Below are 25,997 nucleotides of genomic sequence, written 5' to 3' on the forward strand. Positions count from 1 at the left end.
ACTTCCCCTGCACCACTGTGCACCCAACCCAGATACGCTGTCTAACCACCAAAGATGTCCATGACAAACAGCATCGGAAATTAAGCAGATTTACTTTAAGCCTGGCTGTTTGAGCATTAAGTATACGCCATGCCCGCATTTTAATATTAGTCATCAATGGCGTGGCATGAGTTTCCAGTACCCCCGACCCCTCAATACGACTACCTTACCTACTTCTGCACTCCTTATGGTTGCATATTTTGCATTTTGATTACTGTCCTTGGCTCGTCGTCTCTTCGCCTAAATCCCTGACATCATTAATGGTCCAGCCTTTAAGTCTGTGTTCAGGACGCGGTGGTGGCACATTCGTTGGGACAGGGACAGGGACAGAGACAGAGACACTGACAGCTTCAATATTGGTTGTGTCACCCCACAACAACAACAACAACAACAAAAACAGCAACAACAACATCTGTTTGCGCACATGCTGCCTCAGTCTACATCTCCATCTACATCTCCATCTCCATCTTCGTCTTCTCTTTTTCCTTCACTTCACATCCCCTCTTCTCCGTTTTTCTCTATTTCGCATCCCTCGTCTGTTTTGCCTTTTGTTGCATTTTGCATACTGTACTTCGATTTGCATAATCTTAAGCTTTTGCACTCGCCAAGGGATTTTGTAGCACACGCCCAATACAACAGATCCATCCCCATCTCTCTCTCTCTCTCTCTCTCTTTCTCTCTCTCTCTGTCTCTCTCTCACCCCATCACTCTTTCTCTCTCTGCTGTTGGCATCTACATTTCAATTTCAATTTCAGCTTTTGCTTTCATTTGTCTCGTTCTGTTTCTGACTATGAAAATATTTGACAGCATCTTTAACTGTGCATAAACAGTTGCAACAACAACAACAACCACCACATCAGCAACAACAACAGCTTCAAGTTTGTGGAGCATGCCACACGTGGATGCATGCCACATGCCTACATAATTACCTGTACATTTTCTACTTTGCCATTAAACTACAAGTGCAAATACTCAACTTAATTGTTAACAACTTGTCTAAAACAATTGCATAATTTATGCCACTGTTAATTTTATATTAGCCATAAGTTGTTTGTATTTAAAATGCCTTTCTTACAGATTACAGCAGCTTCATTACATATTTGAGTGTCAAGCACTAATTAATGTTATAGAATTTCATTCAATACTATTAAAGAGGGTATTATAATTTTGTCACGGAGTGTGTGTCGCATTAGAAGTCCTAAAAAAATTATCAAAAAATTTAAAGATAACATTTTTTTGTTATTATTTATTCAGGGAATTAAACTAAAACAAATATCGGTTTCGGTTTCAGTACATTTCGAAACAACTATATCGGTTTTGTCACTTCAGTTAATTAATTTTAAAAAATTGTACAATGCTTAACAGTTGTATTCCAGAAATCTCTAGACTTTTCAAAGAGAATTGCTTTTGAAAACAGCCGTTCGAAATGTCCTTGTTCCTTAACTGTCATAAATTTAGTTTTTTTTCGAGCATATTTTCGAAGTCAAATAAAATCGGCTGCCTAAAATTTACTTTCAGTTTCAACAAGATTATAACTAAAGTTTGAATGCAGAATGAATTTAGGGGCCAATTGTTAGTAATATTCTTATTATAATTTTCTTAAACTATTTTATATTAAATAATATAAATAATATTTTTTTTTTTGTAAATTCTTGCTATTTTGCAGCTCTGTTAAATTAAGTAGAATGTTCTGTTAGCTAACATGCATTGTTAAGATTGTAGTTAGTTTTATTATTTTGTATTGCTGAGATTTAATGCCGTGTACTGTTTGTTTTATTCATGTGTAGTGTGTAGTTTCAAGTTGTGTCGACATTTGTTGTGGCCTGTCAAAGGACTTCACGAAGCGACAGTCGCTTGTGAGGCAACAATGCGTTGCATGCAACTGCCACCACGTTAGACAGAGTAGGGAAGCTGCCACATTTGTCAATAGCAAGCTAGAGAAAGACAGACAAAGAGGGAGAGGGAGAGAGAGAGGGAGACTCTGGTGCATGGTTAGCTGGTAAAGCCGATTAGTTGCCCAGGGGAATGGCCAGTTGAGGAGGTCGATTGTCGAACTACAACTACATGTCTACATATGTGTATATGTGTGTGTGTGTGTGTGTGTGTGTGTGTGTGACACTGAATGCGGTCTCTGTCTGTATATGCTTGTGCAACATTGTAAAATATTTAGACGCCTCCATTGTTTTCAGTTTTCTGTGCTTTCTGTGTTTTCAGTTCTCTGCTCCCACGTGAAGGACAGACAATGTGGGCCTCCATGTGGGCGGGACAGGGAACTAGGGCGCAATCCCTTGGGTGCATTTCGAAAATTTACTGAGCCATGTGCTTTGTTAGTTTTCAATCAAGAGTTGTTTATCAATGTTGCAAGCAACAAAAGCTAATGGCTAATAATAAGCCCAGCTATCGAGCTCGACAGGCAACGTCATCGTACCCCTCCCTTTCCCCGCCACCCACCTCCCCTACCCTCTTATCCCCATCACGCTCTGGTAACTGTAATGAAAAGTATAATTCATCTATCTATACATACACATATTTATACATATGAGGAATCATCGGGCAAAGCTCACACAAAGTCCAGAAAACAACACAGTCGCAGTCTCACATTGCGTATACGTCATATTACATGAACTTAACTCAAAGTCGCCTCGTTTCAGTGCCCATTTTATATGTCAGGCCATCGATTTCATATTGCAACCATTTTTTCACTTGTCTCTTGTATCAGAAATAACTCGACAAGCGAATTCTTTGGCCAAGCGCCAAAATATTAACAGAGAGAAAAACGAAACTAACCTAGTGAAATATGAGCGACATTTTATGCCCAAGGACAATTGAATTGCAAGGATTGGGAAAGTTTCCAAAAATAACTTTTACACCGTCAAAAAATAGGAGCTCATTCTCACCTAAATGCGGTTAAAGTTAAAATTACCAAAATCAAGTTGTGAGCTTTTAGCTTGATTAAAATAAACGGCCGGCATTTAGTTATCCCTCTAAAATTAAAAGCGAAGAAATAAGACTAGAGAGAATCTTAAAGAAAGATGAAGAGAGTAAGAGGAATGGCAAATTTCTAATTCTGTAATTAAGTATTAAAAATTGTATCATAAGAATTTCTTTATATTCTATTTTTTTAATCTAAACTCAACAAATACAATTATGATATAATCAGTCCTGTTCCCGTTTTAATTTTAAAGCATTTAATCAAATATATTTCTGCACGTTGCATTAAGGCAAGTATGAAAATATCATCGTTTCCTCTTTATCGGGCCTTAATTAACAAACTAAAAGTAAACTCATTTCTCAAGATATTGCTGAATTGAAATAAAAACAGGTTAAGGATATCTTAAGGATAATCACTTTCGAAAAATATTGTCGAAAGTAAAAACCGATACAGGCCTCAAAACTTTAATTTTAATTTTCTTTAAAAATCACAAAAGATCATTAAGTAAGTAATGAACAAAATTATTCTTAAACATTTGTTTTCTGCGATTTGTAAATAAAAACTTTTGTTTTTCAGATAGAACAGTAAGAGTTACTTTTTAATTTATTGCTAAACATCAACAGAGATAATTTGGAAAATTATAATCACCACTGTCTTTAGTTTAAAGGAACTACCATATCCGATTGTAAAGCTAATTTCAAAAGGAAACAGGGCAATCAATATGAAGAAGTTAATTAATTTTAATTTCCTGCTGATTTCTGTGAAGTGATAAGTTTTCTAAAGCACAAGCACATACATATATTGTGCGATTAACCTTTTTCAGCTAATGGGTAATCGAAAGCGAAAGCGTAATCGATATCCAAATCGGAAGCAACAAATACTTTAACCTGTCTTTTTATCGTGGTGTGTCAGCTTAAAGAAGATGTGAAATCACAGCACATGCGAGCAGGGAATGAAAAAAGAGATAGAGAGAGATAAAGGAGAGAGAGAGAGAGAGAGAGAGAGAGAGAAATGATTCAGACAGCTGTGTGCCACGAGTACTTTAAACTAAGACTGACACTGATTCCCTTTTGGTGGGAGAAAACATGCCGCAAACGTAGTGGCAGAGGGGGGGGGGGGAGGGGCGGTTAAGGGAGGCGGATACAATTAGGCCAAAAATAGCTTGGGCAAAACAAATTTTGGGCACATTTCGTGACTGAGAAGCAACATGCAATTAATTATTGTCAAATTAAACGTAAAATATCAAAAGCTATTTATAATGCAGGCGAATAATTTCATTAAACAAATCGTGCCACATCATGAGGCAGCAGTGGCAGCGGTGGCGACACCAAATGTGGCACACGATGTGCCACACGATGGAGGCGAATTCAGTTAAATGAGCACGTGTTCTCAATATGCGCCTCGGTGTGTGTGTGTGTGTGTGTGTGTGTGTGTGTGTGTGTGTGTGTGTGTGTGTGTGTGTGTGCTCGTCTGTGTGTGGCCTACGGAAACGGAAGCATCATGGAAATCGTAGACATGTCGTCAATGTCACAAGCTAAACAGCGACAACAACAAGCAGGAAGTGCCATAAACAGCAATAACAACAACAAGAGCAACATTAACGACGCGTATTCATCATCACCTGTACAGCAACACCTGTGGGCTATGTGGCACGTTGGAATTATGCCGCTTGTCGCACGTCGCACGTCTCACGAAGCTCGTCGCTTTGAGCTACAAGCTTCATTTTGCTTTCAAGCGGCTGTCAACGAAGTCAGAAAGCGACTGTCATAAGCACAGAGAGAGGGAGATAGAGAGAGGAAGCGTAAGAGAGAGACAGAGAGTGAGTGAGAGAGGCATGCCAGGAAACAATGTTGCTGTTCTTCTGCCCTCTTCCTCACTTTCTACAGTTTGGTTTGGTTTGATTGCTTGGCAAGCTGAAGCATCGCCACATAGCTTCAACTCATAAAATCTACCTAATCCACTTAGGCACAATTAACGCTAATAACATCATGTAGTTAGGACACGTGTGCCACGCTAGCTCTACGTGGAAATAAGGGAGGGAAAGAGGGTGGAAGGGGGGTAGGAAAAATTGAATGTAAAGTTAAGAAATAGGAGGCAATAAAACAAGAAAATACAGAAATGGAAGATAGACGGAAATCAAAGGAAAGGAAAAGCAAAAAAAAATCAAAGGAAAGGAAAAAGGAAATGGAAGAAGAAATCGGAATGAAGAGAGAAGAAAGAATAAGAAAGGAAGCAGAAATGGAAAAGAAAGCAATAGAATAGAAAATGAAAAGGAAAAAAGAAAAGCAAACAAAAAAGTAAAGACGAATAAAAACAAAACAAAAGTTAAAAAAAAATAATAAAAAAGAAATGAAAAACAAACGAAAAGTAAAAATAAAAAAAATGAGATTATTAGGATTTAAAAAGTAGAGCAACAGGAAAATATAGAAAAAGACACGAGAAGAAAAATGAAAGAAAAAGCGGGAAGTAAAGAAAAGAAATGGAAATAAGACATAGAGAGAAAATTGAAGAAAACGACGGGTATAAAAAGAAAATAGGGGAAGAGAAGAGGAAAAAGAAGATAGTAAAACCGAAATAGTGATCAGCAAGAGAGAAGGAAATGCGTAAGAAAGTGAGGGAAATAAAAAGATTACCCTATCTTTCAATGGAAGAAAAATGAAATGAATCTGTCAAAAAACACGCTAATCAGGAAAAATGGACAAAAAGAGTAAAAGTGAGCAAATGGGGTGGAAAGAGGAAGCTAAAGGGTTGGGAAAGGTAAAAGATTATCCTGTTGATGTCACAACAGGATAAACTTTCGACATCCAGCCCAACTCCCCTTCTCAGAATGTGTGCTCTCGGCTCATCATGTTACTTTGTCTACTTTTGTGTTGCCACAATTAGTGCAACAATTGCATGACACATGTTGCAGCAGCAGGTGCAACTTAATGAAAGGCCCGTGTGCTGGATAACAGAGTCCGAGACTGTCACTAATCTGGTGGTAAGTCAGGAAAAGCTCAGTCAAAGCGTAATCACACTAACGGAACATACAAAGTTCACATCTCTACCTCCAACTCACTCCCAGTGGATAGCATTTTAAATCGAAAGCATTCTGAAAATTCAAGTCTTCTACGGAAGAAATGTGTTGCATACTTTGAGGAACTTTTGAATATATGTAGAAGTGAATTATGCAAGTGTACAACGCAAAGAGATTTTGAAGACAATTACTTTTTCGAAACCAAACAAAATTAATGGAAATTTTAATTATAATATTTTTCGGACATACGCGTAATTTTTGGGTCTCACTAAAATCGACTGCATAAATTTAATTCAGACCCCAACTCTACTTTTAATTATTTTAATGTTTTTTTTTGCAATGAAATATTCTTAAATATGCATTGTACACATTATTCTAAAATTTAAAAATTAATTATATTTACTTAAAAAATTTTTACAATATCAAGTGTTTAAACAAATATTTTGACATTTTTTTGTTGAAACATTCTTATGAATGAAGGTGGAATAACCGAAATTACGAGTTTAGTTGTAGTGAAACGAGCTGACAAATCTTTAGCTTAAAGCACTTAAATGCCTACCCGCAGCTTGTGGCAGCCACTAAGTGAAGCTGACAGCCGCAAAGCATGTTGCAACACCGAGTGATGCTAGTAGGAACTTGGCTTGCAAAGTCCCGCGTTGCATGCTCATACTTTGCCAAATTGTTTTGAAAGAATGCGCCGGAGTTGATTGCGCGGCAACTCGCGAAAATGTTGCACATAGCAAGTGGCAAGTGGCAAGTGGTAAGCGGATAGCGTCAAGTTGTGAATAGCAGCAACGCTTTGCGTTCGCTAAGTTGCATTCCATTTATCAACTGTCTGGCAGCCCACGCGGCGTATGATTAATGCGCCTTGCATGCCAGAAAGGCGTCTGCCTTTTAGCGTGTGCCAAAAAGCGCAGCGAACAATGAAGTTTGCAGCGGAGGGGGGGTCAGAGGTTTCAAAGCGGTAGCGACATTGCCAAATGGTGTGGCATCAATCAGAATCGGAGACAATAGACTATGATGCACCCCACGGCGTATACGTGATAATAATGCCATGCTATCAATAATTAAATGCCTGCTAAATCGTATGATGCGAGTGGTGTGTGAGGTGTGTGTGGTGCGTGTGTGACCCGAAATTCATTGTACTGTCCAATTCATTCGGCATTCCTGTCGGATGCCATTGTGGAGTCATTGTTACGGCTCAGGAAGTGGCACAGGATATCATTACGGCCAGCTCAAGTACCTACCATACGTGGCAGTCTAATTACACATTAGCTGAATACGTTTGCCATGCTAAATGACATTGAACACTGTTGCCAATGTCACAGCGCCACGTTGCACACAGCACAGTGGGGCAAGAAGAGCGCATATCTAATTATTTCATTATTGTCAACTAGGACAACATAATAGTTAACACAGTCAATTAAATTTCAATTCGTAAAAACAAGCATAAATATTAAGAAAAATTAAAATTGTATATTTCAAACAACGACATTCAAAATTATCAATTTTAAAATAATAGTAAAGATTTATTTATTTATTTATGGTCAAAACAATTATTTTAATCAAATTTAGTAAGAATAAATGAAAACACTTACATATTTCAAAACTCATAAATTGAAAAGAAGATTCAAAAATAAAAATATAAAATTTATATTTAAGTTAAGAAATTTAGATAGTAATTTTCTGTAATATGAAATAAATATAATTTGATAATAATTTTAACTATTTGATGCCATATTTTTAATTCTTGTTGGTTTTACTATTTGTCTCTTTGCCTCGTTCTTTTTTATTTTTGGCATTTTGTTTTCTAAGCAGTTCTTTATCTTTTTTTCTTTTACTTTTTAATGCTTCGCTTTTCTTCGCTGGACAAAATTATCAATTTTTCCTCTCGACTTTCTGTCACTTACTTTTTCTTTCTGTGTTTTCTCTCTTTCTTAATTTTATGTCTTGTTCTTTCAGTCTCACCTTTCCTTTCATCAGTTTTCATTGCTTTTGTCAGTGCTCTAACCACTGTGAATCTTCTCATTTGTATCTATTGTCTACAATTTGGCGCTGTCTTCACTTCAGTGTTACTTTCTAATCGCATCGTTGGACAGTGGACATGAAGAGGGGAAATGAGGATAGCTTTTCCATCCGTGCACACACACAGATAAGGACTTCTTTGTTCTGTGGACGCCATGTCATCCAATGCGTTTACCGCCTCCAGCTACAGTTGCCGACTAACTACACCTGCACCACCCACAAATGGAATTTCCCCCCGAGTCGTGCACAAACATTTTTTTGCTTACCTTTGTATATTTTTGTTGTATTTTCCTTTTGCCTATATCTTTTTCTTTTGCTTTGCTGCTTCATTTCGTCTTTTTTTGGGCAGCGTCAAAGGACGCACTTTTATGCTGTTGCCACGCCCATGCTTCAACGCCCAGTTAGGCAGTTGGACAGTGTCCAGCAAAGAGGAAACATGCCAACACACCATGGAGGAGGATTTTGGGCAATTTTTGAATCGTTTGCGTTTTGCACTTTTCGCTGAGACACGCACATTTTTTTTCGTATTCGCCCTTAGAGCAAATCGCTTTATCATCAACACCTGTGAGTCTCCTCACCTGCCCGCCCAGAGGAGGGGAGAGGGGAGAGGGGAAAATAGGGAGCGTGAGTTGGTATGTTGATGGTCTAGTGATATGGATGCCTTAGCGGCATTATGCAGCACTGATATGTTTACAGTTAGCATGCCACACTTGCTGCCCCACATGCTACATGCTACATGCCACATGCCACATGCCATATGCCCCCCACCCCTCGATCTTCTGTCGCTTCTTCGTCATGTTTACTCACGATTTGCGTTTATTTTCGCGAGTGTGTGTGTGTTTGTGTTTGTTTGCATATTTCTTATGCACATTTCAATGCTCCAACGGATTTGCGCCTAAAATAACATACATACATACACACACACAACCACACACATTCACACACCGCACTCAGCACACATAGCGAGTGCTACTCGTACGCGTGCAAATTGCATTGCCTCCCACACTCACAGAGTTCGCAATCATCTGTCTATCGTTATACCCTGCAGGCCCCAAGCACATGTAGGGTATATTAAGCAAACAACCCACCAAAATATTGAAAAAGGTTTCTGCTCTTTAACTCAAATCAAACTCTTGGAAGCATCTAAATTAATAGCATGACTTTATTTTTATATCACTGCGCTAATGACGAAAGCAGTACGAAGGTTGCGAAAGGCGACTAGCAATATACTTGAGCTATTTTCGTGTTTTTTTTTTTTTTTTTGTTAATTTATATTTCTATTAAAAATTTGTATATTAAACTTAATTTAGTTCGTCTCAAAATTGGGTATCAGAGATTTTGGGATTAGAATATGCTTTCGTCACTAGACTTTTACCTCGTGTAGAGGTTTTTTTTTGTGTGATTTCTATTGTCTAAAAATTAAGCGTAAATAAAATTAATGGTAAAATACAAAAATTATATATTATTTATATTCCGTACCGAAACATTAATAATGATGCTATATTTTTTTCAAGTACAACTTTTACTGCATACATTTTATATACAATTGAGAATTTTTATTTATAGGGTATCTCATGGTCGAGCATTAGAAATCTCACTCCGTTGCCGATTCGTGTCCCCTTATTCTAAAGCCAAAATGGTGGCAATTTGGCATGTTTTATCATTTATTTGTATATAAGCATTTGTATGTTTTGTAGATGCCACCCTCTTCCTCTTTCTTTGGTTCACTTCTTCGCATATTTTTGTACTTCATTATACTCTGTAGCCTAAGCAAATGGTCTTAAAGGGCAGCATGGACTTACGGTTAGCAGTGATTCTAGGATATCTATTTTTATTTCGATTATGCTCATTGAAGCAAAAGACAGAGAAAATTCAAATATAAGTTCTCTGCAAATTAAAGACAAAGCAGTTAAGTTGTAAACGGTATCTGCTAGTCAGACAGTTTCATCGGTAACTTTTCGAAGAACTGCTGCTTTATATAGTCCAATATATATCCATATCCATATATCGATATTCTGAATATTCCTCTTTTTTCACAACAATTTGCTGTAAAAATCTTTTCTTTCAACATATTAAATAGAATTCCCAGCTGTTCAGGGTATCTGCTAGTCGAGGAGTTTCATCTACATTTGTCTTAGAATTTTCCTTGTTCGATTTGTGAACAATTCTGAATTTCTTTCTTTTCCAAACGCAATTCATATTAATTTTGATTCTATACAGGGTATTTTGCTTGTCAGTCATTCATATTTTCACGGGCTTCTTTCATTTTTTCTCAATTTTCGAGAGTTATATTTATTTAGCTTGTTGCTTTCAGGCGAAAAAGGAAAGGCCTTTGAGTAGTTTATTGCTCGATGCGGCTGTCGCATCAATTTGAGCGATTTGCCAAATTTGTCAGAAGGAAGCGAATTCAAGTTGACGTCAAGCAATTGAGCACAATACAATTTGTCTGTGGCTTCGATACAAACCTACCATTACCAGTTGAATGCGATTGATAACGCGTCTGACATTTGAGTTTCAAGTCTATAAATTCAATTGACAGCACGACGCATTGTTGGAAAATGATTCTTAATGAATTCATTTAAGCTCGAGAGATAACTTAAATATCCTATGGTAATCTTAAAGGTCCTAAGTTGTAGAGTTACAAAATATGGTTAATTTTAACAATTTTTTTTTTTTAATTTCAATAAGTTTTCCAAAATTTTTAAATAGTTTATCTGAGCTTGAGACTAACTCTGAGATTTTTGAATTTCACATAAATTAATATACATAAGTCTTTGTATATTTTTAAAGCCCTGAAATTTATAAGTAAAAAATTTTTCGACAATTATACAATTATAGTATAATCAAGAATTAAATCTCTATATTATTTTGGAATTGTAGTATTTCCTCTTTGAGAGCCTAGCGATTGTGTTATAATTCTGCCGAGCTGGCTGCAACTTTGGACTTTGATGTGCCACAATTAGAAGGACCCTCAATTCGAACCCGAAACCCCAAAACCCGATGTCCGATTCGAAGCTCAGTTGATGCTGCTTTTGGTGAATGCCCCTTTTCAATATAGACTTATGGATATTTGCCATTAGCTGGCGCTTACTGAGGTCAGACTAAGTCAAGTCAAGTCAGGTCAGGTCTGGGTCTGGGTCTGATTGGGAACTGGCTGGGACCTGAGGGGCAAGGCAAGGAACGAAGTCCAGGGCAGAGTTACATTATGTATGTAGAGCTGATGCTGCGTAACGATAACAAACAATTCTTTCGGCCTGCCCACGTGCAACTTCATTGAACAGGAAACTCGTAAAACGTCGAACCCAACAATAAGAACAACAACAACAACACACACACACACACACACACTTACTTAGATACACACCCACAACAACTTAAAGATACAATTTGGAGCTGAGTTTGGGATTAGGATTAAGGCATGCTTAAGGCGAAGCGTGTCGTGCCACAGAATGGGGCAGCATACAGCAGCTACAGCTACAGCTTCTTCTTCTTCTTCTTGCCTCTTGAAAGTTTTTTAATATGGGCCATCGAAGAGGCCCCCTCCCTCGCCAACGCCCTCCCCGCACCAGCACTTTTGGTCGAATGTTTGATTTTCGTGCAAAATCGTTTTGCATTTTCCAACGTTTATTTTTGCTACCTGCCCCACTTGCCACATCCGTTTGAAGCTGCCTGACAGTGCTTGCAAATATAATTGTCGGCGCCACCGTTTGCCATATTTTCCTCAATTTTCGCATATTTTATTCTCTCTGTTTTCCTATTTTTTTTTTTTTTTTTTTTTTTTTTTTTGTATTTGTGACTGTTTCGCGCATTGCGGCTTGTTGGCGTCCTTCATTGCGTTGTTTGACCCAATGACTCCGTTTCGAGTCGACTCTCGTGTGTGTTGCACAGACTTTACGGCGTCGCTCCAGTTTCACTTGCAACTTGTTTTTGTAATATTTTTTTTGGCAACATTGCAGAGCGGTTCAAATGTCATTTCATGTCCTTAACTGAGTGCTCTATTGGCGCATAAGGATTTCCATCACCATCCCAATTGCAGTCCCAATTCTCATCCCAATCATTTACCTCATTCCACCCATCGCATGTTGAACTGTTTTTGGTTCAAGGCATTCGAATGCTCTTATCGCAGCGATGCTTAAGGAATTCTATCAGTGGACACTGCATATGTTGAGCAGACGACCAGCTGAGAGGATGTAAGAGCAGTAGGAGGGGGATTTGCTGGTCGTGTAGTTATATCGGAAACATCCGACAATACTCGAACATATTTATTCATTGCAATTTCCCCTGCGAAAAGCTCACTCGAAGCTTAGCATAAACTTATTCAGCGCAAGCTTAAAGCATAAGCTTTAAAGCTTTGCTTAGCTTAATAAAGGTTGCAGTCTTGGATGAACGTTAAAAAACAGCAACAACCTGTCTGTTAGTTGCATATTGAGAAATGTTACACGATACTTAGATCAAACAATTCCTAAAAATACAGCTAAATATAGGAGGAAAATTGATAGAGTGTACAGAATACAATAAAATGTATCCAAGTATAATTTTTTTATTTTCGGAAATAATATATTATATATATAATATTATAATAATAGAATTATCTTAAAGTTCTTTTGTTAACACGGTTTTATTTGATATGGAATAGTGATAAGACTTCACTTTACGAATATTTCTCAAGGCTGCCTTTTTGACAACTTCATTAAAAAAACATAGTAAATGTATTTAACGTATCTTAAAAATAAATTTTCTAAGATCTTGGCGCTCACACAAACGCACATGGTTATATCGACTCGGCTGTTGTTGCTGATCCAGAATATATATACTTTAGCAACATTATAGTTTCTCGTCTTAAGATCATACAATTACTGAAGATATAGCATAAGTCTTACATCGTTTCTCCAGATTCATAGATTATATGCCGCAGAACTCAGACCCTATATCACAGCGTTATTTAGACAAGGAATCAGTTGCTTAAGAAAATAAAACGATTGAACAAACGCAAGAGGGGAAAATATGTTTGCTGTGACTCCTACACTGAGTTGACCTGAATTCAACGCCAACTTCAACTGCAACTTTAACAGACACGGTAACTGCAACAGCTTACATAATGATGTGTGGTAGGGGGGGAGGGGGGAGTCCTACTCATATGCGAGTGGTGCTTCAGCTAAACAAAAATAAACAGACGGCGAGTGTGGCATGCCGCAAACGAGGCGGTGGCATATGACTCCTTAGCCTATTAGCTAAACTCCCAGTGCAACAACTGGCAGCATCAACTTGAGGATGAAGCAATAAAATCAACATGCAGCACACAGTTGCACCTGGAAATGGAAATGGCAATGTAGAAGCCTGGAGTCTTCAGTCTGCAGACCTCGAGTTGTGGCGGAAGCAAAAGCTAAGCGCAGCTTTTGGTGGCATTGTCATTGCGGCAATTGTTGCGACTCTCGACTTGGCCCGTTGCCTGTGGCAGTGTCAGTCGCAGGCGAAGATGCCACATATCAGTTAAGTGGCAGCTTGTAACACCATCTAAGTGCCCAGTGTTGGCATACAATATTTGCACACGCTTCCCAAGTTGCAACTTGCAACTCGCAAACCAGAGTTATAAGTATACAAAAATCTTGACAGGACACTTCTGGAAAAAAGATCAAGTATAACTTTCAATTATTTTGGACTTCTGGAAAAAAGATCAAGTATAACTTTCAATTATTTTGGACTTGTAAAGTGGCTAAATCGGCAGTCTGACCAACTTCAAACAGTCATAACTTTCTCAAAACTGTACCGATTTTTATGTGGAATGTCATTTTAAACATAATTTGGCATTTTAATTCATTCTGCATTTCAATTTTATTAAATTTAAAAAAAAAATAAAATATATTTTCCTCTAGATTCTACCAGATATTTATTTCGATGCTAAGGGTCCCCCCTTAGAAATTTCGAAAATTCAAAATTTTAAATCTCAAGTTTTCACTTTTAATCAATTCCTTATATCGTTATTAGTATAAAACAACACTTTAAACTTGATTCTGAGACCTTTCATTTTTTCGTAAAAAATCATGTGAAATTGAACAAAATTTTGGACTTGTAAAGTGGCTAAATCCGCAGTCTGACCAACTTCAAACAGTCATAACTTGATCAAAACTGAACCGATTTTTAAGTGGAATGTCATTTTAATCATAATTTGGCATTTTAATTCATTCTGCATTTCAATTTTATTAAATTAAAAAAAAAAATATATATTTTCCTCTAGATTCTACTAGATATTGATTTCGATGCTAAGGGTCCCCCCTTTGAAATTTCGAAAATTCAAAATTTTAAATCTCAAGTTTTCACTTTTAATCAACTCCTTATATCGTAATTAGTATAAAATAACACTTTAAACTTGATTCTGAGACCTTTCATTATTTTGTGAAAAATCATGTGAAATTGAACAAATTTTTGGACTTGTAAAGTGGTAAAATCCGCAGTCTGACCAACTTCAAACTGTCAAAGCTTTGTCAAAACTGAACCGATTTTCAAGCAGAATGTCATTTTGATCGGGAATTGGCTTCTCAATTCATTCTGCACTATTTTTTAATACGTGAGATCTAGACGCTCACACAGATGGACAGACAGACAGACAGACACACATGGCTATATCGACTCGGTTGTTCAAGCGGATCGAGAATATATATACTTTATGGGTTCTCCTTTTTATACGTCCTTCTCCCTGTTACATACATTCCAACGAACATAATATACCCATTTACTTAGTAACAGGTATAATTCTAGTCGTTATGCTTCTGACCAAAAGTGATGCCGATTTGTTGTTTGCGGTAAAGTTGCAAGTTGTGAAGCGAAATCTGAAAGTCTGTGGCTCTCTTCGTTGCTGTAAACTGTCGCCGGGCAATCGCCACACGCCACTCGCCACTTGCCGCATGCCACACGTTGCTTGGCTCTTGCAACGTTTGATTAGAGCGCCAAACAAATTAATGATGCAAATTGTGCAGAAGCAATAACTGCAACCAACGGCGTCTGCAACTGGAATTGGGAATATGACTGGAAGTGAACAGGTTGAGAATCGCATGGGAGTATAATGCTTTCAAAGTTGCCAAGTGGGAAACTCGCTGTTAGCTGAATTAGAGACTGGGAAATTATTATCATGGCCAACATGATATACTCTGTAATCATATAACAATTGAATGGGTATGGTAGACTTTTCCAGATATAAGTCAAAGGTAGAAAGAGTCACGGCTCCGAAATCTAAGAATGATTTAATATTCTGCTTAAATAGCAAAACTTTCTACTCAACTAACTTAAAAATAAATTTATTACTAAGGCGTAACTTGCTTATAGGGTATTTTCTAGTCATAGTTATAGCTTGCTAGAGTCAAAACAGTGTACAAATATGCTTAAAATCAACTGAATCGCTGGCCATAAAATAACAGCACCTACTACACATGGAAATAATATTTAAAATAAAGACAATAAAAAATATTTTTAAACATACAAAATTTGACACGAATATATATTTAATATTGTGCATAGTTTATTGTGGTGTACTCGTAATTTGAATTTGGTAACTGAACAAATAATATTATATTACCATTGTTCAATGTATCTCTAAGCCCAGACAACAGGTTCTTTATTTACTTTGTATACTTTATGTAGTGGGTACCTGAGTTTTATTAAGGTTTATGTAACGCTGAGTGAAAGGATTAGTTAATTTAAATTCTCAATAGATTTGATTTGCTAAATATTTTAAAATTTTCAATAAAGTCAGTGATTTGTTGAGTGATTTTCGATCCCTAGTCCATTTCATATTATTTTAAAAATAACAGAAAGAGCTCTGTGAGCCAAGTGAGCCAAGTGAGCCACAACGTTGCCACCTCTCACATAAAGAGCATTTACACTTCGACATTGTCAACTTAATTGTTGTTCCTTCTACAACTTCTCTTACTATGTACTTCTCGTTGTTGTTGTTGTTAAGTTTTGTGAGCTTTAATTATTTTACAATTTGCGGGTTTTTCTTAATGTTGTTGTTGTTTGTTGGCACTCTGTGGCAAGGGTCTGAGGCGCCACAACTTTTAATTGCTGTGGCAGACATTCACTTTTTTTGTGTTTGTTGCCACAGTGTCAGGCGAGTGTTCGATGTCACTTGCAGTTGTTGTTATTGTTGTTGCCGTTGAGGATCCTTTTGCAATCGTGCTTCACGTTTGATTACCCAAGAATGTATCTGTCTGTGGCGTCATTTGTAGTAGTCACCCCCCCCCCCCAACCAGCCACCGCCGTGCAGCACATCTCACGCCTCCCCACTGTCAAGTGCTAAGCACACACAGCTTAATTAATTGGCGTTTCATGTTTGGCCATTTGCTGGTCTCGGCCTGGTCAATTGCTTCATTTACATCTTGTGCGCACAGTTATCAGTCTGACAAGCCGCTAAATTGCACCTCAACATTCAGTCAGATGCGCTGACAACACAGACAAACAGACAAACAGACAGACAGACAGACAAATGGACTGTGAGATGGCAGCTGCTTGTTCAAGCAGCTACTAAAAATTTAATTATTTGTTAGACTTTTGATTAGTCAGAACATGGCAATGTTAGTAAATAAATAAAATTTAAACATCTTGCATGGAAGAAGACATAATTTTAGATTGTCTACCAATTTGAACGATGATATTAATAGATACATTTCAATAAACTTAACTAAATTTTAATGGGAATGTGGAAACATCAATTTGAATCATACATAGCAAGTAAATTTTATATTTTGACTCTCTGCATAATTCGCGGATACTTCAGTTATTATCTTTGCTAATATTCTTTCCCATCATTTTGTTTTCTTAAATCTTTTCTCCTACATCGTTTAATTTGGCCCACTACCAAACTATTAATTTTACTTTTTACTATTTTTTGTTGTTCTATTTTTTGCGTGTTTTTTATTGCTCTTGATTGAACTCGACATTCTTTAAATTATCACTTTATTGCATTTCTATTTTTTTCAAATCTACACGTCTTTCAAACGGTTGCCTAGAATACATTTAAAACCTAATAAAATAGCTTTTAAAATATTAGTCAAATTTTTACAAATGACAACCTATATATAAAATATTAATACTTATAAACAGAAAATTATTCTTATTTATTATTGTCATGTAAATACATAGCAGGTGTAATCGAAGTAGCTGCTGATAAAAATATCAGCATTGGTTGAATTTTACAGGATCAAATAGCCGTTGGGATAATTGTCATGTTGGGAGCTAACCTTAATAGAGGTACAAAGCATTATTTTAGAATCAGAACTGGTTGTACATCTGTACACACAAAAATAAAAATCTCGGAAAAAATTTGAGAAAAATTAAATTTTCACAAAAAAATTCTCAGTTTTGGTTTCCAGTTTTTATAAAAAAAAAAATAATAACGTTAAGAAAAATTACACAAAAGTTACAGTTCAACCAGTTTCCAGGTAAGTGCAAGTGCAGTAAAGTGAAACGACAAAATGTTGTATCAGTGTGTGTATTGCAGGGTGCTGCTGGACAATATGAGAAGGTGGAACTCGTTGCAGCTTAAATTGTAGATTGCGATTGTTATTTTTGGCTAAGCGAACAGGATGGGCAAGAAGGGAGGAAAGGGCAAAAAGGGCAAGAAGAAGGCAACGATTGTGGCGCCCGTTGCCGTGGTGCAACAGGAATGCCCACCATGTCCCGAACCACCGAAAATGATCCAACCATTGGACCCATGCCCAGAGACCACGGGTCCCCATGATGTGCTGCGTGCACAGCCGAATCATTACCCGGCTCTGTTGCGCATTCCGGAAACGATGGCCGTTGTTGGGTCCGAGAATGGATGCTACGACAGCATCTGTAAGCTGTTGCGTGCCGGATTTCGCTGTGCGGAGCGTGTCTTTGTTATGGCACCGTGGGGCAACTATGTCGTCTTTCGCTTCCACAATAATAACGATTTCATCTACTTCCTCTACGATGGCTGCACCTGCGATGTGAATCGTTTTCGTTATCTGGACCTTAGTTGCGGTACCGCCGGCTTTCTATACTTCAGCAACATGCATGACGTCATCAGCTATATCATCCAATCTCGTAAGACCCGTCTCTATCTGGAGAATCTCAACAAAATTGCCATCGATCAAATAGTCGAGGAGTACGGTGCAGTGACCTACACCCAGAAGGCCAAGTGCATGCGATTCGCCTAGTCCTACTCCATGGCTATCAAAAAAATACAAGTTACATAACGTGATAGATAGAGCACCCTATAGAGCCCTACGTCGGTACTCTGCCGTTCAACCGATTCAAAGTTCAATGCGCTTTCTCCAAAATTAAAGAATAGTTTTCGCATAAATCAATCGATAGCGCATGCAATTTTTTGAATCATTAAGTTTGTCGCTTAACAAAATATTATCAAATACCAATTTTTGGGGTATGCCTTAATAAAAATTAGGTTATGTTCGATTTTTGGCTAGAGCCAATTTGAATGTGACAAACGACAACGGGAATTCGACTGCTTCTAAATAAATTAATTTCGAAATAAGCATACGGTTATAATACGTATCAATAAAAGTAAGGTTCAGTGTTTTTTTTAGGTTATGCTGAACGAAAATAGTTTTCTATAGAAAAATATAATATATGTCAGAATATGTTGCATTGCGACAGTCACAACTTCTATTAATCGAATTAAGTATTCATATGCATTTAGTTATAATATTGACAGCAAATATTTCAGACATGTAAACATAATTTTGAGCGTTTTGTGCATTGAATTTGTATTTATATTTTAAGTACGTTCAATGCGTTTTGGTGTTTACATTGAATCCAATAAGTATGCGCACACACACACATACAACACTCAACGCTAACCTTGTTGGCACTGTTTGTAGGCCAGGGGCGGGGGTGGAGGCAGGGGCAGACGATTAAAACGGCAGCTACTTGATATACATATATTTATAAGAATGTAATAAGTAACTAGACGAAAATCAAATGCGAGCTCATTTGTGCTAATAAAGAAGTCATAAAGCAAATATTGCAAGTATATTACAGATTTTGATTGGAGCAACGATTCAATGCCTCAATGTCTTCTAAAAGCCACAAGCTAAGAGATACAAGATACCAGATATAACATACAACATACATATGAAATCCAAGCTCAAGTGGAGCAGGTAGATCTTGACTGCGAAACGAACCAATTGATTTTTTCAAAGCGATCAAATGCGAGCTGAGCTCGTTAATTAAAACAACAATCACTGCAACATGCGACTGGCAACAGCAGTAGCAGCAGCAGCAGGGCAGATTGCCACTGTGGCTGCCACAGCAACAACAACAACAGCTCGAGCCAGTTAATCGCGTGTTTCAAGTGCGGCACTTGAGAGACCCCAAAAGACGCTATGTAATTGAGAAGAACTTGATTTTGGATTTGGATTTGGATTTGGACTTGGCAACGCATCAACCTTACCCATCCAATTCAATTCAATTCAATCCAATCAAATGCAATCCATTGCGTTCCTTTAAGAGTTTCCACAATTTGCGTAGGCGTTCGTCTAATTGAGTTGCTTTTCGATCCAGCTGTTTTAATGTTTGTGACCATCATTCGATCACGTAATATTTTTGCATATCTTACATTTCATTTTAATTCCAAACTCAAATTCAAATTCAGTTTTCGTTCACATCAATGTCTTAGGGTAACGGAGGCAGATACACGTACGTGTAGAATAATGCATTTGGTTTCTTTAGGTTCTTCACTACTTCATTGATATGTGATTTGCACACAAATTAATTGATTTCGAACTGACTTGAAGTTGTTAGTGTTATTGTTATTGTTATTGTTGTTCTTGTGCCTTGTTGTCTTTGGTAAATCACTTGACTACTTGAACATTTAATCACCTGATCGTTTAACTGCGACCCGTGCTAATAATAAACAGACTGTGCACTACCCTGCAATTTAAAGCAGATAAAATGTGAGAATCTTTATGGTATCATTAAGTTCTGTGTAGAAGATAGTTTTAAGATAAATACCTGAACCAAGAATATACAACACTGTTAACTATAGTATAATTTAATGAAGGTAAGAACTCAGCATCTTTAGAATATCATTATGTTATAATCTCCTCTAATTTATTGTTGATTTCTCTGTTTGTTGATCTCAAATTGAATGAAAAGTGTCGCTGTGTATCATTGATAAAGTGAAGTTCACAGAATAACAAACTTAAGAACATCTTCAAGAATATATAGAATGCGATTTGAAGTAGACAACTCTTGAAAAACACCTTGACTGAGGTTAAGTGCTGTGTGGCTAGGAGAATAATTTGGTTTCTTAAAAGCTTCTACTGCCACATTAAATTTCTCAATCTTATTGAGCTGATGAAGGTCTTACATTTCATTAAGTTTTTATAATTAAACATTAAAATTATGTAAATAAGTATATATTCTTTGCATGAAGTATTTTAGCAACCACGTAATCTATCAAAATCAAGCAAGGTAAAAACCATAAAAGTTGCGAGTGAAATAATCTTGCACATCTATTCAATCATTTCGTAAAGTACGATTGCTTCAAAATCTCAGATTTTAAGACGCAAGTGACCTAATTATGTATTCTGTGATAAAAGCATTTAGTAATAAAGTCTGCGAATATGTCGCATGCAACTTTTCAATGTCTTCTGCCTGAGCTCACGTAACACTTAATTGCGCCAGGGCCGGGCATTGTTTTTCTTTTTCTCTTCGTTTTTCTTTATCTATTTTGGCAGCTTCTCAGTCGCAAAACTTTAATTGGCAATTGACACAGAAAATCATTGGCAAAACGGAAGTTCATTAGGCTTTGTCTTGGCTCACGATGCCATCCGATGCGACGATTCATGTTGTAACTCAGTAAACATTAACTGAATGCCATTAGTCTCAGTCTTTAAGACTCTGAGGCTTATAAGCTAAACGGAGACTGCAACTAAGCTACTGTTCAGTTCTTTCAGGCAACGACTTGATTTAATTCAACCAAACAATGGCAAATCGATAAAATTTGGAAATATTTACGCAAAACTTTGTTAGTTTTGAATTTAAACAGCTTACAGTGTGGCAAGAATTAAATAGCATGCTACAGATGTTTTTCAATCAAATTCAAAAATAAACAAGTTCTTAGAATATTAGTATAATTCTTTTTTAAATTTGAATAGTACTTGGAAGGTGATGTTAAAAATCGATTTGCAACAATGAAATATTAGTATAAAATTCATGAAAATTTCTTTAGAAAAAATTCCTTGGTCTTTTTGTTAAATTATTTTCAATTTTTTTAGAGTCAAGTATTTAAATATGAATATGTTGTAATTCTACGTGTGTTTCATCTTTATTTCAATAAAAGGTATGCAAAAATTTATCGAGATAATCGTGTATAAACTCGAAACTCAACATACACGTATACGTATATTTACTATTGATGATTTCGGTCTAAAAACTTTAATTGGAATTCTATTTTGTTTTACAATAAATGCAAACATTAAATATAAAAAATGTAACTCTTCCACAAATCTATTTAAAGTTGACACATTGGATCTGTAGATTATCATGCTTGTCCCATTGTGCATAGTCGGTCAGCTTTGGCGGCGTCGGCGAACAATCACGATAAACGCGACCCACAACAATTGAGTTGCAGTTGATACATAAATACGAAGAGCAGCTTGCGCTGTGGCATGCAACAAGCAGCTGCTGTACAGACTCGACTCGACTGAATGACTGACTGACTGACTGAGTGACTGACTGAGTGACCCAGCAAGCCGCACCTCTTGCTCGAGTTGCCTCTTGACAATGCTTTAACTCGCAATGCGCAACTTGCAACTGTAACCGTAACTGTAAATGTAACTGAAACCCAAAATTTAAATTCAATCTCAACGATTTGCAATTGTTTGCTTAGGCATTTTGACCGTTAGTCTATTGCTTGTTGTTGCCATTGATGTTGTTGTTATGCAAATGATAGCAACATTGTTTGTTGCTCACCTTTTGCCCTCCTTTGCCAGCCCATCAGCCCCCATATCTGTGTCCTTGACATGCGCCAAGCCAAAAGGAGCCACAAGCAGCCAAATGTTGCAACAACAACTACAACAACGAATTGTGACAACCTGCGTTGGTTTTTACGACCACGACTCTTATGGCATGTGGCATGTGGCATATTGCAGTCTGCATTGCGACTGTTATAATAGTAAATAAATGCATGCGCTTAAAAAATTCTTAGCATCGAGTTCGTTGCCTAAGTCTTTCGTTTATTGTTGCGTTGGCGTTGGCGTTGGCAGCGACGCCGCCGTCTCCGTCGCTGCGCATAATTTGTCCGCAGCTTTCGGCTTAGGTTTCGTTTCCTACTCAAAGCCAGCCCAGAGCCATAGCAAATTGCTTCCTTATTTGTATGTACGATATATTGTACATTGTATCAACGTCCCAGAGCACTCGTAAATGTATAAGTACAAAGGCATTTGTAGCTCGCACAACCAAGCAATCACACTCACACACACATACACACATGTACAACTAGCTTACAAAGAAGTACTTATGCTAAGCGAGGCACAGTGTCACGAAAGTGCTAAAAAAAAACACTTAGAAATTTATATATATTTATATATTTTTTTTTCTTTTAATATTTTTTAATAATATAATGTAAACAATTTATTTTAGTGCTTGTATAATTCTGAATTTTATTTTTAAATTTAAAAACTTTTTGGTCAAAAAAAATTGTGCTACATTTTGTCGCTTTTACCTTTGTAGATATTAGAATCAAGGCTGCAAACCGGTTCTGAACCGAACCTTGTAGAACCGGTTCGGTTCGGGCTTTTAAGCAGTCTGAACCGGAACATGAAATTATTTACTTTGCGAACCCGAACCTAATCCTAACTGCTTTCAAATAAAAGGTTCGGTTCGAAAAAAAAAATAGTTACATACATTTTATTACGCAATTATTTGAGACTTCGGATTTAACTAAGTCATCTTTAAATCTTCAAATAAATTTAAATAAACATCAAAATTTGATTTCTTTAAAAAAAAAAATTAATAAGTTTAAAATGTAGAGAAAAATATATAGCAAATATAAATACAAATATTTTTTTGTATGAAATTGAACCAAGGCTCGAACCCAAACCTTGGGCTTAGCGGGTATATAAACCAATTCGCAAACCGGACCGTTGTTTTTTTATATGGTTCGAACCACCGAACCGAACCTTTAACAACATTTTCGAGGTTTGCAGCCTTGATTAGAATTGAATGTCTTCTTAAAGATTCTCTTGTATCCAAATTGAAACCTTTAATGTACATCGTTTGAACCACTTTAATCTATACTTCGTTGCATACCTAAAGATGTAAGAATTAGATTCTTTTGCATTTAAAACCAGTGTGCATAGCTGTATTGAGAAATGCCCGATGCTTCTATGTAGCAAAGTTTTGTTTTCTTTTGGGATCGCTGATCGCTGTGTACTCGTATTGTGGCGACGCTGTGGGCGTTCAATTGGCCCCATACACAATTCGCTTGGCCGCCCTCTAATCTTATCGCCTCAAATTGATCTCAGCTTCAGCGTCGAGCGCTTAAGTGTTCGACGTCGTCGTCGTCGTCGTCGTTGTCTTAGAATCGCCAAATTTGGGTGCGCCATAGCCAACAATAAGGTAGGCAGCTACTCGACTTGTGAGTGGGCCTTACACTCCAATGAACTGAGCCCCACAATCTCCATTGTCGTATGGACCCGGGCCGCCCTGCCGCAGTTATCGTACATCAATCAATCACACTCGACGACGCTGACAATCATTGGCCATTGGCTTTTGGAATGAGCAAAAAAATTTAACAAATTAGACTCATGAGATCCAGCAGTAAGTAACGCTATCGAGACTTCTGATAGAACTCCTTCGTGACACGAAAATCAATCAAATAAAACCTATAAAAAAAATAATTGCTTTCATTTTTATGGTAAACATGGATATGATATCTTAATAAGATCCGCAATAGTATCATATCGTAATATGTTGTTATTTAGTTAAAGTAAATAATACTAAAATATTTAAAAAAAAAACAATAACTTTTTTCTTAAGATCTTTCCGGATATATATTAAATGAAATTCAAGTATTTTCCTGCTAAAAATCTGTATCACGCGTCCATTTCTAAGCACGACTTTCAGCTGACTCAATTAAACGTTAATGAAAACATATTTTAATGGCAATTGTTGGCAATTTGTTTGTTTACGTGTCGTGTGTTCATGTGTGTGATTGGTTATTAATTTTTCAGATCGATACCATGTGGTATTTGTTTTAAGGTTCTATTGGCATTTTGGAATATTGGAATTCAGTTAGACTCAGCCTTGAGATCATCGATTGTTGTCGATTGAACCCGCATATGGCATAAGAATCTGGCGCGGTTTTGTGTCCCTGTCCGGATAAACCGGATAAATCCGTTTAATATATACAATTTGTACGGCATGTCCAAGTGATTGAATTGACTTAGCTTGACTTGACTTCACTTCAACTCAATTGAATTGAATTCAATTCACATGTCTCATTTATTTGCCTATTTATTTATTAATTTTTTTTGTTTTCATCTACAAATGCTTAATGCCATTCAACTCTCCCTCTCTCTCTCTCTCTCTCTCTCCGTCTCTCTTTCTCCCTCACTCTCTATTACTGTCTCTCTCACCGTTTGACATTTCACTGACTGTCGCTTGAAAGTCAAGGCCGCCGTCAGATTAATCGGCTTAAGGCCCCCTTGAGAGTTGAGTGTCTCGTTGGCTTCTAGCATGCATCGATCATCGATCATTGATCGGCGATAAACGATCAAAGATCTGTTAGAAGCGCAATCGATGCAATGCGACCATGTAACTGACATTTCGTTGACATTTGACAGCACTTTGACAATCATAGGACATTTATTATGCATTTGCCATGTGGTCCCCATCGATCGCCTCTGATCCAAATATTGATCTCAACAAGTTGCATTAAACAACAACTTTCGAATGTCAAAGCAATTGCTCGACTATTTCGATTTGTGTTTTGATTGATTTTATGATTTACAAGAAATCTAACATAAGTACAACATTAATGTCGATCTTTTTATGACTTTTTAGCTGACAGTTGACGAAACAGATTAAACAGACAGCTCTCAATCTTTCCTGAAAGCTCAACCATGAAAATCTGTGAATCTATGGCGACTAGTTTTTTTTTTTTTTGTATTAGAGATACAGTTTCTTTTGATTATCAAATAGCTGAGTCATTATTTTGTATTATAATATCATATTAACTTTGGTATTCAGATATTTGATGTTATAGATTCTTTACAGATATTTTTTAAAGATTTCGAGATATATTTTAAATTATATACAACAAAAAAATAACACCACAAGAGTTTTAACATAATTATAACAGACAATTAAATTTAAATATTAACTGAAGAGAATATTTAACTATAAAATTCATTGCTTATGGCTAAATAAAAATTCTTAAAAGCATAATTTGTTGGCTTTGTGAGTTAGTCAACGAAATTCCCATGACTGAAGATACTCGTACAACAAAGCCGATCAATTTCGAGGCGTGGAATTCCCAAGTTATGTCTAATCGTGCTGGCATTGAGCGCAGCAAATGAAATTTTCTCTAGTCTTTTGTACAGTTTATTGCGGATTCCCATTTAAAGTTGAGGAAAACCTTGAAAACAAATGAGAATAGAAGAATTGCAATAGATGCGACTATCGGATAGTCTGTAAGCATAACTGACTTTGTATGACAGTTGCTAGAAATTAGTTTCTTTTAGCTAAATTCTAATGGACTTTACATTAAATCAAGCAGTGGAATACACTATAAAGAGCTCAAGTAGAGTTACCCTAGAATAGTAAAGACTGCAATACGAATAAATAGCAATAGAATATATGTGTTACTAGTTTCAATTTATAATTTAATTTAATACATAATATCTATTTAATACCCTTTGAATGACTATAGCTACTTAATATACTCCATAAAACGAACAGCTAGAAATTGCATATGATATACAGATTCTAATTGCTAGAAAT

At 36.7% G+C, this 25,997-nt stretch overlaps 1 protein-coding gene across 1 annotated transcript; it reads left to right on the forward strand.

Annotated features, from left to right (window-relative positions):
• The first annotated feature begins 17,220 nt into the window (after positions 1-17,220).
• On the forward strand, positions 17,221-18,487 carry LOC117794063. The gene is made up of 2 exons (XM_034634525.1): positions 17,221-17,446; positions 17,506-18,487. The coding sequence occupies exon 2, from the start codon at positions 17,591-17,593 to the stop codon at positions 18,185-18,187; it is 597 nt and encodes a 198-aa protein (XP_034490416.1). The 5' UTR covers positions 17,221-17,446; positions 17,506-17,590; the 3' UTR covers positions 18,188-18,487.
• The last annotated feature ends 7,510 nt before the right edge of the window (positions 18,488-25,997 follow it).

Source organism: Drosophila innubila, chromosome X (assembly GCF_004354385.1).
Source record: "Drosophila innubila isolate TH190305 chromosome X, UK_Dinn_1.0, whole genome shotgun sequence".
NCBI lineage: Eukaryota > Metazoa > Arthropoda > Insecta > Diptera > Drosophilidae > Drosophila > Drosophila innubila.